Raw genomic sequence first — 15,297 nt, forward strand, 5'->3', positions numbered from 1 at the left:
ACATAGTTGTATTTTAATAATATTCTTGTTTTAGTTATATTTTTGTGTCAAGATTTAATCATGCAAAGTTTCAAACTTTGATCAGACTCCAAGTAATCAAGGATACAACTTGTCAGCACTCACCTCTACCATGGTCATATTTTTTTGGTTGACTGCAGATAAATGTTCAGCCTCCCTAATTTTACTTGTAGCTTCTCTTAGCAGATCTCGAGCATCATCAACTTTGGTGTGGTAGTTTACTAGCTTGTCCCGGACCTTATTTTTGAGGTCCTCATTTTTCTCACTGGGCTCACCAAATAATTTCTTCACCTTGTCCAAAAGATCTTCTGCATTCCTGCAATACATGGCCATCCATGAAGGCACTCAGCTCATATTCCCTACAGTGGATAATCTGAATATTCTTAATAACATGCAAATGAAATAGACTTCTAAATTAAATCTCAAAGTAACTTTCAAGAGAACACATGCTTAAGACAGTGAAACAACAGTTTTCTTAAGCCCTTTATTAAAGAGGTTTTCAAATGTCGCTAAGGTCCTATTTATGACGTAGAAAATATTCAAATATTCGCCACTGAAAAATGTTTCGTCTTTTTTTCTTTTTTTGTAAGTTGCCATTCTTGAGATCTGACTAGTAAAGCAATGTTTTCTGAAACACTTCAACTTGACAAAAAGATTTCCCTCATTCACGGTCATGTGACATGTGACAAAGTGGCTTCCTACCTTGAACTGAGGAGGGTATGTAGATACACCTGATTTCAAGATGCCTTGGGGCAGACAGGCTGCTCCAAACAGTCAAAAATCATAAATACTTTCCTGTGAAATAAACAACCCCGAGAATCCTTGGATTTATGACTTCCAGTAGCCAAAGAATTTTGCTTATCTAAAACAAATTCTAGGATATTTTTATAGGACTTTGGCAACACAGAAATAGATAGTTCACAGGTGCCTGCTTTTGGCACAGGATGCAATGTTGATCATCAGAGAGGCACTGCACCCAGTTTTAAAGGATGGAGTACTGGAGTCTTTATGCCCTGTCATTTGCCTGCCATTGAATCAGTGTCATGTAACATATAACAACAGTGTTAATGCAATGATATGACAAAGACAGGGGAAGGGGGAAAGACAAAAAAAAAAAAAAAGGAGGCATTTCCAAAACAATGATTTAAAGGTAAAGAAAAATCCTAAGTAAACAGGAGTCTGTAGGATAGATAATACCTACAGAAGAAATATATCACACGTTTACCTAGAACAGATGGAGTTTTTCTTCCTGTCTCATTATGGCAAAGTGTTCGAAGAAGTTGTGTGGAAAAAAGAACTGTATTTTCTGAAAAAGCAGTTTGGCCAGTCTATACTTAGTTCCATTAGAAACCTTCTAAAAATAAACACATAAATAAATGCACACAAAAAAATAAAATACCTGAGAGGTGGAAAAGAGAGCTGCCACTGGGCATAATTTGTATGAGGGATCTGAACTGGAGCCAAGGAAAGCCAAATTGTGCCCTTGACCTTAGCTTTGGGATTTTCTGAGATGGACTTTTACCCCTCTGCCCTGCCTTTTGTTTTGATGGAAAAAAAAAATGGTGCTGTGAATTTGCAACTTCTGAGGACAAAATATTTAATCAAAAATTAAATCCCAGTATTGACAACCTGTCACAGAAGAATAGAAAGGAATTCAGAATTTCTCCCTTACCTCCTCCATTGTTCTTCGTATAAGCAGCTACTGTCTTACACTTCTAGCAAATTTTGACACCCTTATGACTCTGCAATACTAGAGGAATAGTACAAGACACAGGATTTGCTTTTTATGTCCTTGTCTCATAGTACAGTCCAAAACACCTATCTGTCCAGTAGCTTGCCTCAAAATTCCCCATTGGTTCTCTAAAGATAACACTTCCATATTGACCCGTTGTGCATTTTCCCACTCTGCTCTTTCTAAGGAGGTACAAGGCAATAAATCTGCTCCATGTAATCCCTTGCTTTATGTGCCAGAATTTCTCTGACTAGATTGTACATTTCTTGAAATACTATCTTGTACTTTTAACATGTGCTACTTCCACTGGATAACTTCCTAGAAAAAGAACAAAACTATACAAAATGTTTGAAGTGAATCACAGATCTGGCGTAACACCTGGAATGCTGTATGGTTTGAATCCTCAAAATAAGTACAAGGCAACAAAAGAAGGGTTTGAAATTGATTACAAAATGATTTAAAAAAAAACCCAAACTGTATACATATAAGAGTCTACATATGTTAGAATTGTCCTATCTAGAGACAAAAAGAGGACTATAACATCATGAGTAGCATGGATAAGGTGTTCCAACTGTCCAATGTCTTTCCAAACACAAAAATGAAAATATCAGGAAGCAATATCAAAACACAGGAGGCGTATCTTCAAATGCTGCGTGGCTGAGCTATGCAGAGCATTCTTACAGGAAATTGGATGATAAAGTCCACAGTGGCTGAAAAGCCATCACACAAATTTACGGAAGAAAAAGTCACACAAAAATAAAGCTATTCTGCATATTAAATACAAAGATAGATTTCTGGCTCAGCATCCCTTGATAGCAACTCAGTGGCGTCCAAGAAAATGTCTAGGAATGTTACAAAATATTGACAGATATTTTTCGTAAGTATGAAAATCAGGTTGGTTTAGGACAGAAACTGGTGTATTTTTAACATGCTCTTTTTAGAGAGAAATTATTGACTAACGTGCCACTTCAGTACACGAAGGCAATCAGATTACAGACTGGATTTGAAAAGTCTGAAGGAAAATAAATGAGGGAAAAAGCTGCACATGTTAGAGAAGTTTTGCTGTCTATGAAAGCAAGAAGACTTTACTTAATTTGTCTTCATTTAACTTTTGAGACTTCAGAAAATATAGGAGAGGTAAGAGGAATCCACCCATCCTTGTCATTCTGTTCTTGGATGGAATTTTGAAAGCAGAATACAGTCATTGCCAAAAGACATTTCACCAAAGAGTAAACATGATTAACTACTTTCAAGTGATCACAAGACTTGCAGAGCTATTAAAAAGTAAATATTCCTATATGAATAACAATACATGTGAGCATAGTGATCCACACACATGCATGCACACAGAATTTTAAGAAAGATTCATTTTTATTCATCTTTTTTCCTTGTAGAATGTATCCTATCCACTATCTTACTATATTACTTAAGCAGTTTTAAGACATTTTTCTTTAAGAGGCAGTACTTTATAAATGAGTTTCAGAAAATACTATCTAGGGACCTTTCCTCCCCACCCTATAACCCACAATGACTAATTCTCATTCTGTTGAGTTCACTGCCAAATTTCTTGGGTCTCAATGACTGCCTATGAAGAAGTTATCCTATCCCTAAGATAAACCATACAACTTTGATTGAAATCAGTACATATATTCATGTATTTCTTAGCATAAAACATATTCCTTTATCAGGAAATGAAAATACTTACTTTGCACATTTCAGGAACACTGGTAAGAAGGAAAGAAGTTCTTTCCCTCAAAAAAGCCCTACTCCTTTACCTACTCTAGCTATTGGGCTAGTCTGACAATTTCATGTTGGCTGTAGCATTTGTGGACTAAGAACACCTTGTTGGAAAGGCCTCCCCCTAGTCTGCCCTAAAATTGCAGGTAGCACTTTCAAAGGTTTAGCTATATTTTTCTCATCCCTACTTTTTCCTCATTTATTTCTATGTGTGAGTGGAGAACGGACAGAAGAGGCTCGGTGGAACCAGAAGAAAAAGCAATAAAACACTACTGAAAAATAAGTTTGCAATATATCCTTTATCAAAAGAAAAGAAAGCAGAACCATCAGAATTATGGGAAGAAATACTGTAATCATAGGATTTTCTGAAAGTGATCCAGATTACAAAATGTAAGATAGGCAGTGCAAATCTGATTCTATACTGCTTGGAATTCTTAGCTAATCTTGTATTCTATTTATGTCTCCTTACAGTATGCATGTGCCTGATAACTGACATTTTCAGGCCTGAATACCTCCATCCCAGATAGTTTTCTGAGCCATCACAACTTCAATGGTCCACGCAGCAGCTCAGCTGGATTACCTGCTAGCTGTTTGCTCTGGTGATGTGCTAAGCAAAGCCTAGCTTTAGAAATATGCCTGGTCTGACTGATGCAGAAGTAACAGACTACCAAAATCTGAACTTCAAGCCAAGTATTTTTCTGGATCAGGTAAGTTTTAAGCATTTTGCAAAATGCTTTATAAAAAGCTGTCAATATAATTATACGTACATATATAGTTTTTACTTTTACAAATAGCTAAATAACCAAACCTTAGGCTTCTGAACTGTGGCACAGAGCTGGAATATTCTTATCTACACTATTCTGTGTATGGCAAAATACATCCTTTTGAATGTCTATGCTACTGGACAAACTTTGCAGACAGATAATATTTTTATTAGTAGACCAATTAATTTCCCAGACCCCCACCCCCCTCCAAGTTTCTATACAGGCTTTTTAGTGCAAAAGACATTCATCAGGTCTGAAGCAGAAGCTGAAAACTGAAAAAAATTGCTTAGAATTCTATTAGAAACATTGCTGGTACCTGTGGAGCTGAGAAGTAATTTCCTAGGGATTGCTTTCCACATATGTAAGCATTTCCAGAAATGCAAATGCTACATTAATAGATATGAAGTATTAGACTTTGCTTTCCTTCACATTTCTGTAAGCCCCAGCTTGAAAACTTGGTTGGAAAAGATGACAATCGTATTTACAAGAGCCAGATGTTATCACTAGGAGGTTGAAGACAGAGGTCTCTACTCACTTTAACTCATCCTGAGCTATTCTTTCCTGCATATTCAGCTCTCTGCTTCTCAATTCTGAGATCATTCTGTCAGCCTCGCGCTGCAGTTCTGGAAGACTCTCCTCCAAGGCCTTGTCTTGGGTTCTGAGTGTCTCATTCAGTTTTATAGCATCTTCATTTGCAGCTGCAGGGAGGCAAAAAACGAGTTACATAGGAAGTTAGTAAATAAAAACAGAGAGGCTTTAAGCATCTGCCTATTAACTCTATCAGCAAGTAGAACGCAACTTGCACTGGTTATTCCTGCTGTGAAATATAAAGGATGGTTAATCCAATGATCAGTAACAAATGAGAAAATGTTCTATGTTTTATCAAACCTTTTATTACAGCTCACTTTTAAGCACAATAATTAAAGTGAAAAAGTCTTTATATCCAGTATAAGAAATATATTGCTCCCCTCCTCCCCTTGAAAGAAAGAATTTGCACTGCTGAAACAGCAGAAGATAATCTGTTATATTGCTTATAGAATTAAGGAGCAGGCCGTACAAGCAATGAAAATTAGATCAAAATTACTTTTAGAGAACTTCAAAATATGTCATTTTTAGTATTCATACTTAACAGTGCTAGGAAGAATTAATTATGGGTAAGTTTTGGAAAAAGAAGGAGAGAGAAGAGGAGTAAAAGACACCCACAGATGTCTAAACCCACTCATGTTTAGAAGCAGATATCCAGAAATGGAAAGGAAGGGAATGGAGGCTGGAACATATGATGGTACACTATAAATGTGTTATGTGTTCGGAGCAGTTGAATTATTCCTAACTGCTAAAGCTGTACACTGATATCATATTCAAGGACTGGCTAACATCTTTCTGCCATAGCACACCACAAGATACTAAAATATACACGTTCAGAAGCAACTAGGTAATTTCCAACAATCAGTTCTATCTTCAATTTTAAGAAGTACTGCTGCCTTTCTATAGGCACAGGGCTCCCAAGTAACTGATTTCTCCAAAACAGTAGAGTTTCTGGTTACACGGCTACTTCCTAATATTTTAAATTAAATCTTTAACTGAAGAAATTAAAATCCGTCTTCCAAACTTCAAATAAATAAATATTTCATCTACACATTCTGTAGGTTTAGAACAAATTATGAAGAAAATTCTAATCTAATTATTTCTTGATTTGGTGGTAAGAGCTGAGATTTGCATTTTTAATCAAGAGTGGTTACGTGTGGGGTAGTGAGGACTAGAAAAAGACTGTTTCTCTTAAATGGATCATGGATCACTTCTGTGCGTCATGTTATGTATCATTACTAAGCTACCTCAGGCCAGGAATAGGCATATATTCTTTTTAAATAAAAAAATAATCTAAGAATAAATAAATAGTAATTTAACCTCCCTGAATATTTACCTTAAAAGGGAAAATGGATATGTTATCTCAGCTTTTATTAGGGTCAGGAAAATTCATACCTAGCTTTATCTTTCTCCTCCATCCTCCTCTTCTCATAACCATCTTTGATTTCTAGTCTTAGTATACCGCAAACTTTCGGAGTCCAGTAGTGGTAAAAGGTTTGGATGCACTGACATAGACAAACACAAGGAGGTGCAAAGCTGGGAATATTCTGTAGTTAAGAGAGAAAACTAGCTACAGGTACTCGGAAGTTAAGAAAGTCAGCAATCAGTTCAGTAGAAATGGGTCAATGGTCAGAGCATGGTCATTATAACAAATCACTCCAAACTTCTCACTTGTAATAAGGAGTTTTTATAGTTTCGAGAATTCCTTGATTCCCTGACATTTAGGGAGGCAACTATCTGATCTACAAACATGTACTTCTGAGCACTGCCATTCTCAAGCATTACCTTCAGTCAGTGGAAAGAAATAGGTCCTTCCATGGCATTTCATCCTAAACTTGTTGCCTACAGGCAACAAGTACTAGTGAGCTCAGGACCACAGATACAGTCCTGCATTCCTAGAGAACCAAAGTACTATAACTTTCAGAAATCTGTAATCTAGGGATGGGGGACAAGGAATGGGGGACAAGGAATGGGCATAAAGAATACCTCCAAACTGGTTGGCCATCTCAATCAGAATAATGCAAGTGAACATAAAAGTTTTTAAGGAACAATCTAGTAATGTCTCATAGGTCAAAAAGAGCAGAGTCAGAGAAGGTATGGGGCCAATATGCAGTTAAAATGTTGTCAAATTTTAAAATATTCTATGAATGGCTCCAACATAAGATGAAAGTTTATCCTCAGTTTTGGAAGATAGTGATCCTGAACAGGAAGGTACTTGAGGATGGCAATCAGAAGTAAGGGTATAGAAATAACCACAACCAGAGGAAGAACATTTTGAGAAACTCAAGCTGGAATGGCCAGAGAACTGTCATTCTAGAAACTTGAAAGATCTGGTGCATGACCTGACAAATCCAGGAAGAAGACCGTTTGACTGAGAACAAGCCAATGTAGTGCCCGTTTTGAAGAAATGGGAATTCCACTATGGCCTGAGAAATTGCTTTAAAAGTAAGTGAAAAAAAGGATGTGGAATAAATGATTGTTGGTTTATTTTTTTCCCCCTAAAGGTAGCACATATCTGACTATAGTGATTACTATAAAATCCAGTTGAATATTTTCATTAATGATTTTGGGGAAAAAGAAAAGAAAGTCTACTGATAAAATATGTTTATGAGGAAAAGTTGTAAGACAGTTTTAGTTGAGTAAAATTGGAATGCTATGCAGAAAGAACTGGATGACCTTCAAAACTGAAGTAATCTGACAGGATCAGTAGAAAACACAAGGTTGTAAACTAAACAACAGAGATTTCAGCTGTAAACTATGGCTTTGCCAGTCAGATATAAGGTATGAATGAGAAGGACACAGCTATATTATGAATCTCCAATGGCACCCAGCTGTGAAAAAAAGGAAATGCTATCCCAGAATGTATTAGGAGAGCTGACATAGGCAGATTTTAATGTTACTGAAGTGCAAGACAGTGAAGCAACCTCATTTCAATGCTTGCTGCCTGTGCTCAGGAAAGATGAACTTAATTTTGAACAGAGGAAGGGGAATTATACAAAGGTGAGCCAGAGATGTGGGAGAATGTGCTTTAAGGTGTTTTAGTCTAGGAAAAAAGGGCAAAGGGGGAATATGATTCTTCTCTACAAACATAAGTTGGGGGTGGGGGAAGGACAAGGAGCACTAGGGAAAGGAAGAAAATCTATTTGAAGTAAAGGATGAAGTTGGCAAAAGAAAACATGATGATAAACTAAACTTGAATATTTTTTTTTAGCTAGAAATGAGAAAGTTTGTAGTTATGATGAGTTCTGAAACTGCCTTCTAATCAGATTTTGTGTACTTGTGGAAACTGCTTTGAAGATGAGGGTTAGAAAGTTTATGATAGCAGGGGAGTGGATGCAGCAACCCAGGAGGTATCTTTTGGTCCTGTGCTCCTATATTTCATCTACTCTTGAAAAGTTAACTTGGCCTCTAGGCAAACACATTGATTTTAAAGTCTTTGTCTACTTCTAAGATATCACATAAATTTATTTCACCTCTTCAATGTCTTCAAACTCTGTACTTTCTATTGCTAAACCTGATCAAGGAAACTTTTGTTTGGGTTACAAACACTGGGCATAAACTTTGAGGAATAAAAAATCAGTTTAGTCCTTGTCATCCCAAATTCATCGTGAACTGAGGAACCTGGTCTTTTGTTTAAAAATTATCTTGAAAACTTGCTTACTTTTTATTGTTGCTTTTCCCACATTTACTTCATGTCAAAGTTGCACATCCTAAAGCTATCCTAAACCGCTGCTCAATTCAGCTACAGGGCACGTATGGGGATGTTACACGTGGAAAGCAATATAAAATGTACTTTATAGCACCTGGACAAAAGTGGAAGATTTCCCTTTCAATGAGATGGGACTTCAGAAGCATAACTATTGAAAATAGTACTGTAGGGGGAGCTTTCAGAAAGAAAGAACAAATAAGTATTTTTCAAGTAGAAAGTCTGTCTGTGGTTGCCAATAATTTTCATATTTTTCAGTCATTATTTTATTTAATACCCTCATACAGTATATAGGTCTTGCTTCTCAAAGCCATCTACAATACTTCTGCTCACAAATCTTTACTGCATTGTAAATGCAGGGAATCAGCTTGTGGAAGAAAGAGAGTTGGCTTTATGCTACTGCTTAGGTAGGGTTAGGAGTCACTTGGAAATTCCAAGTAGCAGATGTTCATTAACAGCAAGCAGTAATGTATTTTTGAAGTAATTTTGTGGAATTAAGATGAAGTGTTAATGTACCAAATGCTGAAATTACATCAAGCCTTTCCCCCAATACATGTTTTTAACTGGTTTGAAAATAAATAAAAGCTAAGCCCTCTTAGCTACTTCATCATAATAACTTTTCTTCAAATAACTGCAAAAATCCTGAAGGAACATACTCAATGTTCTGCTAGTCTTTGTTCATAACTACAAATACACTGTTTATATAAACTGCATCTGTTGCTTGAAAAAAGTCTGAAGATAGCTGACTATAGTTTCTTCACTCAAAATTTAAAGTATATGACATTTCTCAGTGAATAAACTCTTCCTCGCTGTCTCTCAGACCTTCTCCCCCACCATCCTTCAGTTTTCTTGAGAAACAATCAGCGTATTTTTCCAATACCTTCAGCAGCTTGGAGAATGCCTTTGACGAACTGTCCAAGAGATTTCGCTCTGTCATTAGTCCTCTCAGCATCCTGCCTGGTTTGCTCACCATCTGCTGTCACCTTGGTAGCCTAGTGATCCAAATTCAGGAAAAGTATAATTAATGAACAGGACAAGGGTGCACTGTGGAATACTCCTACTGGCTGAATTTATGTATAAAACTTTCCTCAGGCAACAGGCAATCAATGAATTATTGATCAGATGAACGGGAAATGACATGCTCTGTTCAAGTACACAATTAAATTTTATTACCCTTCCCTTTAAGTGGAAATTGGAAGGCTTTATTTTAGGTTCTGAGAAACCCTAGTTGTGTGCAACAGCACACAAAGAGAAACAGCATGAAATCATTCACTAAATTTGCTTAAAGAAATGTTGTTTGGAACCTTTTAAGGTTAAGATTCATCAGGGAATACTTTCCATAGTGTCAGAATTGTGCAGTTTTCGATTGACAAAGTGCAGCAGATATCATGACCTCTTTCCTTCCTCCCTGGAGGCATTCTCAAAGAGATCATGTCAAGCAAGAATAATTTTAAATCAATACATTAATTAAACCAAGAAAGAGAAAAAGGAAAGTTGTTTTTTTTCAGCTCTAATGCTTGAAGTTGTTTGTTTGCAACGTATTGGGATGCTCAGTAAAATTTTAGCTTTGTGTAACTAAATGCTTTATAATTGTGTTGAATTACAGCAGCAGTAGGATGAAGACAGGTATCTTCTGCAGATCTCAAAAACATGCTGAGGAAAAGAAACATCTTAACACATTCTACTTAGCTCTCAAGGTCCTTATTCACAAAATGGACCCAATTTTATTACAAGGAAGCTGACGATTTCAAGCAATAAAGCTTGTCAAATTGTATTGTAAAGCAGAAAAACCCCCAAACCAAAAAAAACCACCCAGTTTTTTTTATTTGGGGATTGCACATCCATGAATGTCTTGAAGCAGGGCATTCTGCACTTTCTGGTCTCTGGGAAATGGCTAGAAGGTCAATAATTCAAAATGAACTTAGGTTTTCCCTGACTTGAGCTGTACAAACTGTTTTCTTGGTTACAAGCCCCAACCCTTTTGAATAATAGTCAAAGAGAAATAGTATCACTTTCAACACATTTATTTTTGCCTGATTAGCTTCCAGATGGAAGCCCTCAAGATACCTCAGGACAGCTGGGTTTCTGAAATGAAATCCCTGGAATTATCATATCACTTGCAGTTTTGGTCTACTGTAGAGTAGTTATTCTGAAAGTAATTTATATGAAAATCATTCAGATAAATAGAATTATACAGGAAGAATTAAGAACCCATGCTGACTGGGGGGAGTTAGTTTATTTCATCCCTATATCAGCAGAAGAACATAGCTTTCACATTTACACAGCTTTAATCATGGTATTGGTTACTTCCTCTTGGATTTACAAAACCCCTTTACCTGTATAGCTACAGAACTAAAATATTGTCAAAGTAAGCTGTAAGAGGCAATTTGGATAGGAAAAAGGCAAAAATACAGAATGATCTTGATGGACCACTGCTCTAACCCAGCTTGGCATTTCTGATGTCATTTCATTCTTCATGTAATTGAGAACTACCTTATTATTTATTGTCAAATCCTCCACAATCAGCCTTTTATTCTTTGGATTTTATTTGCTTGGAATTTTCACATTCACTTTTATTATATTCTAGAATATTTCTAAGTCCTTTACTACAAATGGTGTTTTATAACTTACATATACTTTTCTTAGTTTTGATTACTTTTTCCACATTTATGTTAATTCCAGTTGGCTACTTTAACCTCTCAATATTTATGACTGAATGGCATGTACTGTATTTTTGTGCACATTAATCTGTCATCAAACAGTTTTCATTTCCTCTCAGTGACAGTTCTCTTTAGTACTTAAATCTCATTCAGCTCCACTGAAGGATTTCTGTATTTTGCTATAATTTGCTGTGCTGAAAAATAATCTTCTGCTTCATTGTCTCGTCTAGCTTTTAGTCCATAAATTAAATTAAATGGCAAACATCCTTCACACTTTTACCTAGCCATTCCATGGCTAATTAAATGTTTCAATTTGTTAATAAAGTTCTACTCATTTTCTATATATTTAGTTTACTACAGGTCACCATTTCTATAAGGTCAGTCTTCAGCATCTACTAACAGTGTAAACAGGCACAAAAACCTCTGGGGTACCAATAAGGGTCAGGCGGACTGGACCTAGAGCAAGGGTTTGGAATGAATCTTCAAGAAGTCCTGACACAAATAAGACCTTTTGGCATAAAGGAGATCTCTACCATGGAAATAGAGTAAAGTATCCAAGATCAATAAACTTGCTTTGGTGAGGTTCGCAGCTTGTACTTAGTGATGAAGGTTCCATGGAAGGCTTTGCCCCAATCTGAAGACCATTAGCCACTTAGCAACTTAGACTATTAACAAGTATTAGCAATTACACACATATTTTCATTTTGGTTGTTTGTGTGTTTAGTCTGAGGTCTTACCAAGCCGTAAGAAATTCCTCTGAATGGCATCTGGAGGGGAGCCCTACAGGAATTTCTCCAGCTAGTGAGTTGTAGACCACAAAGGAGGAGTAAACAGAAACATCACTGTACAGATGGAAGTTCTTGGCTCTCCCATCAAATGCTTCCAACTATTGGAAACTAAGTTGCCTTTGCTACTGCTTCCAGAAATTTCTGAGCTTGAGAAGTTCAGTGGTATGGGAGAAATGAAAAAGTTTACAAAATTAAAAGAGGCATTTCAATCAAGAGGACTAATTCTGATCCCTGTCTTTCCTGAAGACTCTGTACCTAATTAGAAGGGAAGAGGGGGTTTTGACTAAAAGTAGTGAGCTGAAAGCAAGTGAAAAGTCTGAGGTCTGCCTCTGGTGGTAGATGTGGGAATGAGCATGCAACCATGTAAGCGTAATTAGTGCAAGAAAGATGTGAAGATCTGTATGGCAGAGTGAATGAAGGAAAGAATATGATGGGGGTGGGGGGTGAGGGTGGGGGAAGAGTACTGCACTGATGTAAGAGATGATGGATTGAAAAGAGACCACAAGGAAACAAACCCCCCAAAGGTTTTATAGTGACTAAACACTATTATCTTCTACACTTTACCTTAAAATGGATAAATTGACATTTTTTCATGGAAATAGACTCCTTACTAACCCTCATCAACCTTTTTCTTCATCACTACTGGTTTCACTTTGAAAATTTAGTGAGCCTTCAAATCAGACGCAGGGAAAATCCTTGCTATCTATGGTTGTACCATGTGCTCCAAGTGCTGGCCATTATATAGTTATTGGCTATGTCTTTATTCGGAAATGAGACTTGAACATGCTGCATCAGGATTCAGCCTTCTTTCTTGGACATTGCTCGTATTTACAAACACAGAAACAAAAGGGTAGGACCTGCCACCAGTTGATAGTCCCCAAATATAAAAACCCAACTGCAATAAGTTAACTCTCTATAAGGATAACTGGAAACCATCAGGCTATTTACTCATTGCAACAATATAAAACTGCAGACAGGGAAGCAGTGATAATCTGACCAGCACACTAACTCCCTAAGACCACACCTTCAATATTTTTCCTTCTAAGATTAATCTACAGGAGGTCAGAATTTGCAACGTTATTTTAGGTCATGTCTAGGGGGGGATTAATTTTATTTTTTTTTGGGTGGGGAGGTGGGGGTGGCAATTGGAAAAGATACTAAAAAAAGCAACTATGCAAAGGAAAAAAATGTCTTAAGAGAAGACTGAGAAATCTTAATAGAAGAAATATAATCTTCTCTGCCTGTAGGGCTGTCACAAGTTAAAAGCCCACTTAGACTTAAAAGTACCATAATAGTTATTTCTGGCAGAAAAATAAAAGATCAAATAAAAGTGAAAAAACAAGCTTTCTTTAGACTTACAGTGAGAGTATGTATAGATGCCTGTGCATATGTGTGTGTATAGACATACATATGCAAACACACTGCAGATGCTTTCTTACCCATTACCTATAATTACATAGTTTTTTTCAAAATTGAATATAATCCACACACACAAACCAGTTTTTCTGAGAACTTTAGTTCTGTAAACTATGAACAATTTTAAGACACTATGCTAAAACTGTATGGGGATAAGGTAAATTCTCTCACCTGTATATTCACCAATACAGTAATTCATGTATTTCTTATTTGGCTATTTTAACATAGGGAAGAACTCCTCACGAACATGATTTTTGGTAATCCTTCATAATACATTTTGGACAGCTGTTTTTATTGTGGCTCGTGCATTTCACTATTTTGTTCTCCACTAGGTGGCACAATTTATATTATTTTCTTAGACAGTCTTTTCCTAGACCAAAATAAGGTCTATATCGAAATAAAACTTCCTTAATAAGAAGAGTAAATAGCACATCAATTGAAATCCAGAAGACACACTACCCTCATAAATGAAATATAAAACACATACATTTAACTAAACTCACACACCTTGTGCATATATTTGAATTCTCCCTTTAAATATTGTCCCCATTTCAATTTTGCCATTCATTGACTCTTAATGAGACCTCGTTATTTGCTAAACCAGGAATTCCGTTTCCTTGCTGTACAATTTCTTTAAAATAAGTGAATCAGGCTCGGCTACCATTTGCTCTACAGCTCCTGGAGAAACAAGCCAATACAACAGATAACCCAAAATGGAAAATGAAACCGCAAAACAGCAAAACTTTTCCTGTAATTTGCTCGAGATGGCTGAGCACTACGTAACTCTAAGCGAAGCCAGGTTACTTGTATTGCAACAAGCAATCTTAGAACAGGAACAGACTGAGAACTATTGTGAGACAGTCAGGCTCAGGAGATATGAAAGGGAGTATGATGACGTTGCTGATACAGAAAGCAGATAGACTTAACAGAGACAGTACTACTGTTTGGAAGAAAAGGAAGGAACCAGGCGGTTCAGTTTCCAAAAGCCTCAGCTATTCAAAGAAAAACTCCAGATATGCGAGAAACTATGGTAATCCCATGGGTTTGTGCCATTAGGTTTGTAACATAACCTGCAGCTGAAGTCATGGGAAAGCCCAAAAATGCTGTATCAATAACTATCTTTCTTTTAAGTGTCAGCTTTTCCAAATAAGTTCATTCTTGGGACCTCTGTATGAGCATTATAAAGTTTTCTTACATTATTATAAAGTTTTGCAGAAAATGTATCTCAATATATTGGCCTACAAAAAGAGGTTGTTCGAGGACTAGCTACCATTTCAAACACTGAGACTGAGAAGCATCTTATACTTCAAGTTCATATTCAGAAGATTTCTGTAATTTTGCAGCTTTAACCAAACCCATAGACCCCAACGTGATCACAGACTTACTCTTGCCAGCAGTTCATCCATTTCTGTCACCAGGGTATCCAGATTTTCTCGTGCTAGCTGAAGAAATCTCTCTGGTGCTCGCTGAGGTGAAAGCAAATGCTGTTGGGGAACAGAGGAGGGAGAGCGAAATTCTGTATTTAATGGATCTCAGTGCTTCCAAATATTGTAGAAAAGCAGCATCAAAAATTTCCTTTTCATTACACTATGCAACGCCCTTTTGTCATTGACTTTTGTGACACATCCATCCAACATACTTTTCTCGGGAATCTTGACAGCTTTACATAGTTTAGTGGAGAACCCGTAAGTATGGTATGAAACATAGAGTATATAACATACGTAACCGCTTTACACACCACCAGCATGAACACCATTCTATTTGGATGCGACATCACTTTTCCTGTTCTGCAGTATAATTCCTTGCACATAGGTACACAAACTACTGCTGTAAGATTTATTTATTAAAATAAGTAAAAATAAATAGCTGTGATAACTACTTATTAATCAAA

At 36.6% G+C, this 15,297-nt stretch overlaps 1 protein-coding gene across 4 annotated transcripts in view; it reads right to left on the reverse strand.

Moving 5' to 3' along the window:
- Nucleotides 1–15,297, reverse strand: part of LAMA2 (laminin subunit alpha 2) — a 377,492-nt gene that overhangs the window by 78,324 nt on the left and 283,871 nt on the right. For all 4 annotated transcript variants that reach the window (XM_080390370.1, XM_080390369.1, XM_080390372.1 and 1 more), the window contains 4 exons: nt 14,792–14,890; nt 9,423–9,534; nt 4,787–4,949; nt 124–334 (listed from right to left, as the gene is read on the reverse strand). In XM_080390370.1, coding sequence (XP_080246496.1) covers nt 124–334; nt 4,787–4,949; nt 9,423–9,534; nt 14,792–14,890 — 585 coding nt within the window. The remainder of the gene's footprint in view (nt 1–123; nt 335–4,786; nt 4,950–9,422; nt 9,535–14,791; nt 14,891–15,297) is intronic.

Source organism: Falco punctatus (genome assembly GCF_963210335.1).
Source record: "Falco punctatus genome assembly, chromosome: 5".
In the NCBI taxonomy this organism is placed as follows: Eukaryota; Metazoa; Chordata; class Aves; order Falconiformes; family Falconidae; genus Falco; species Falco punctatus.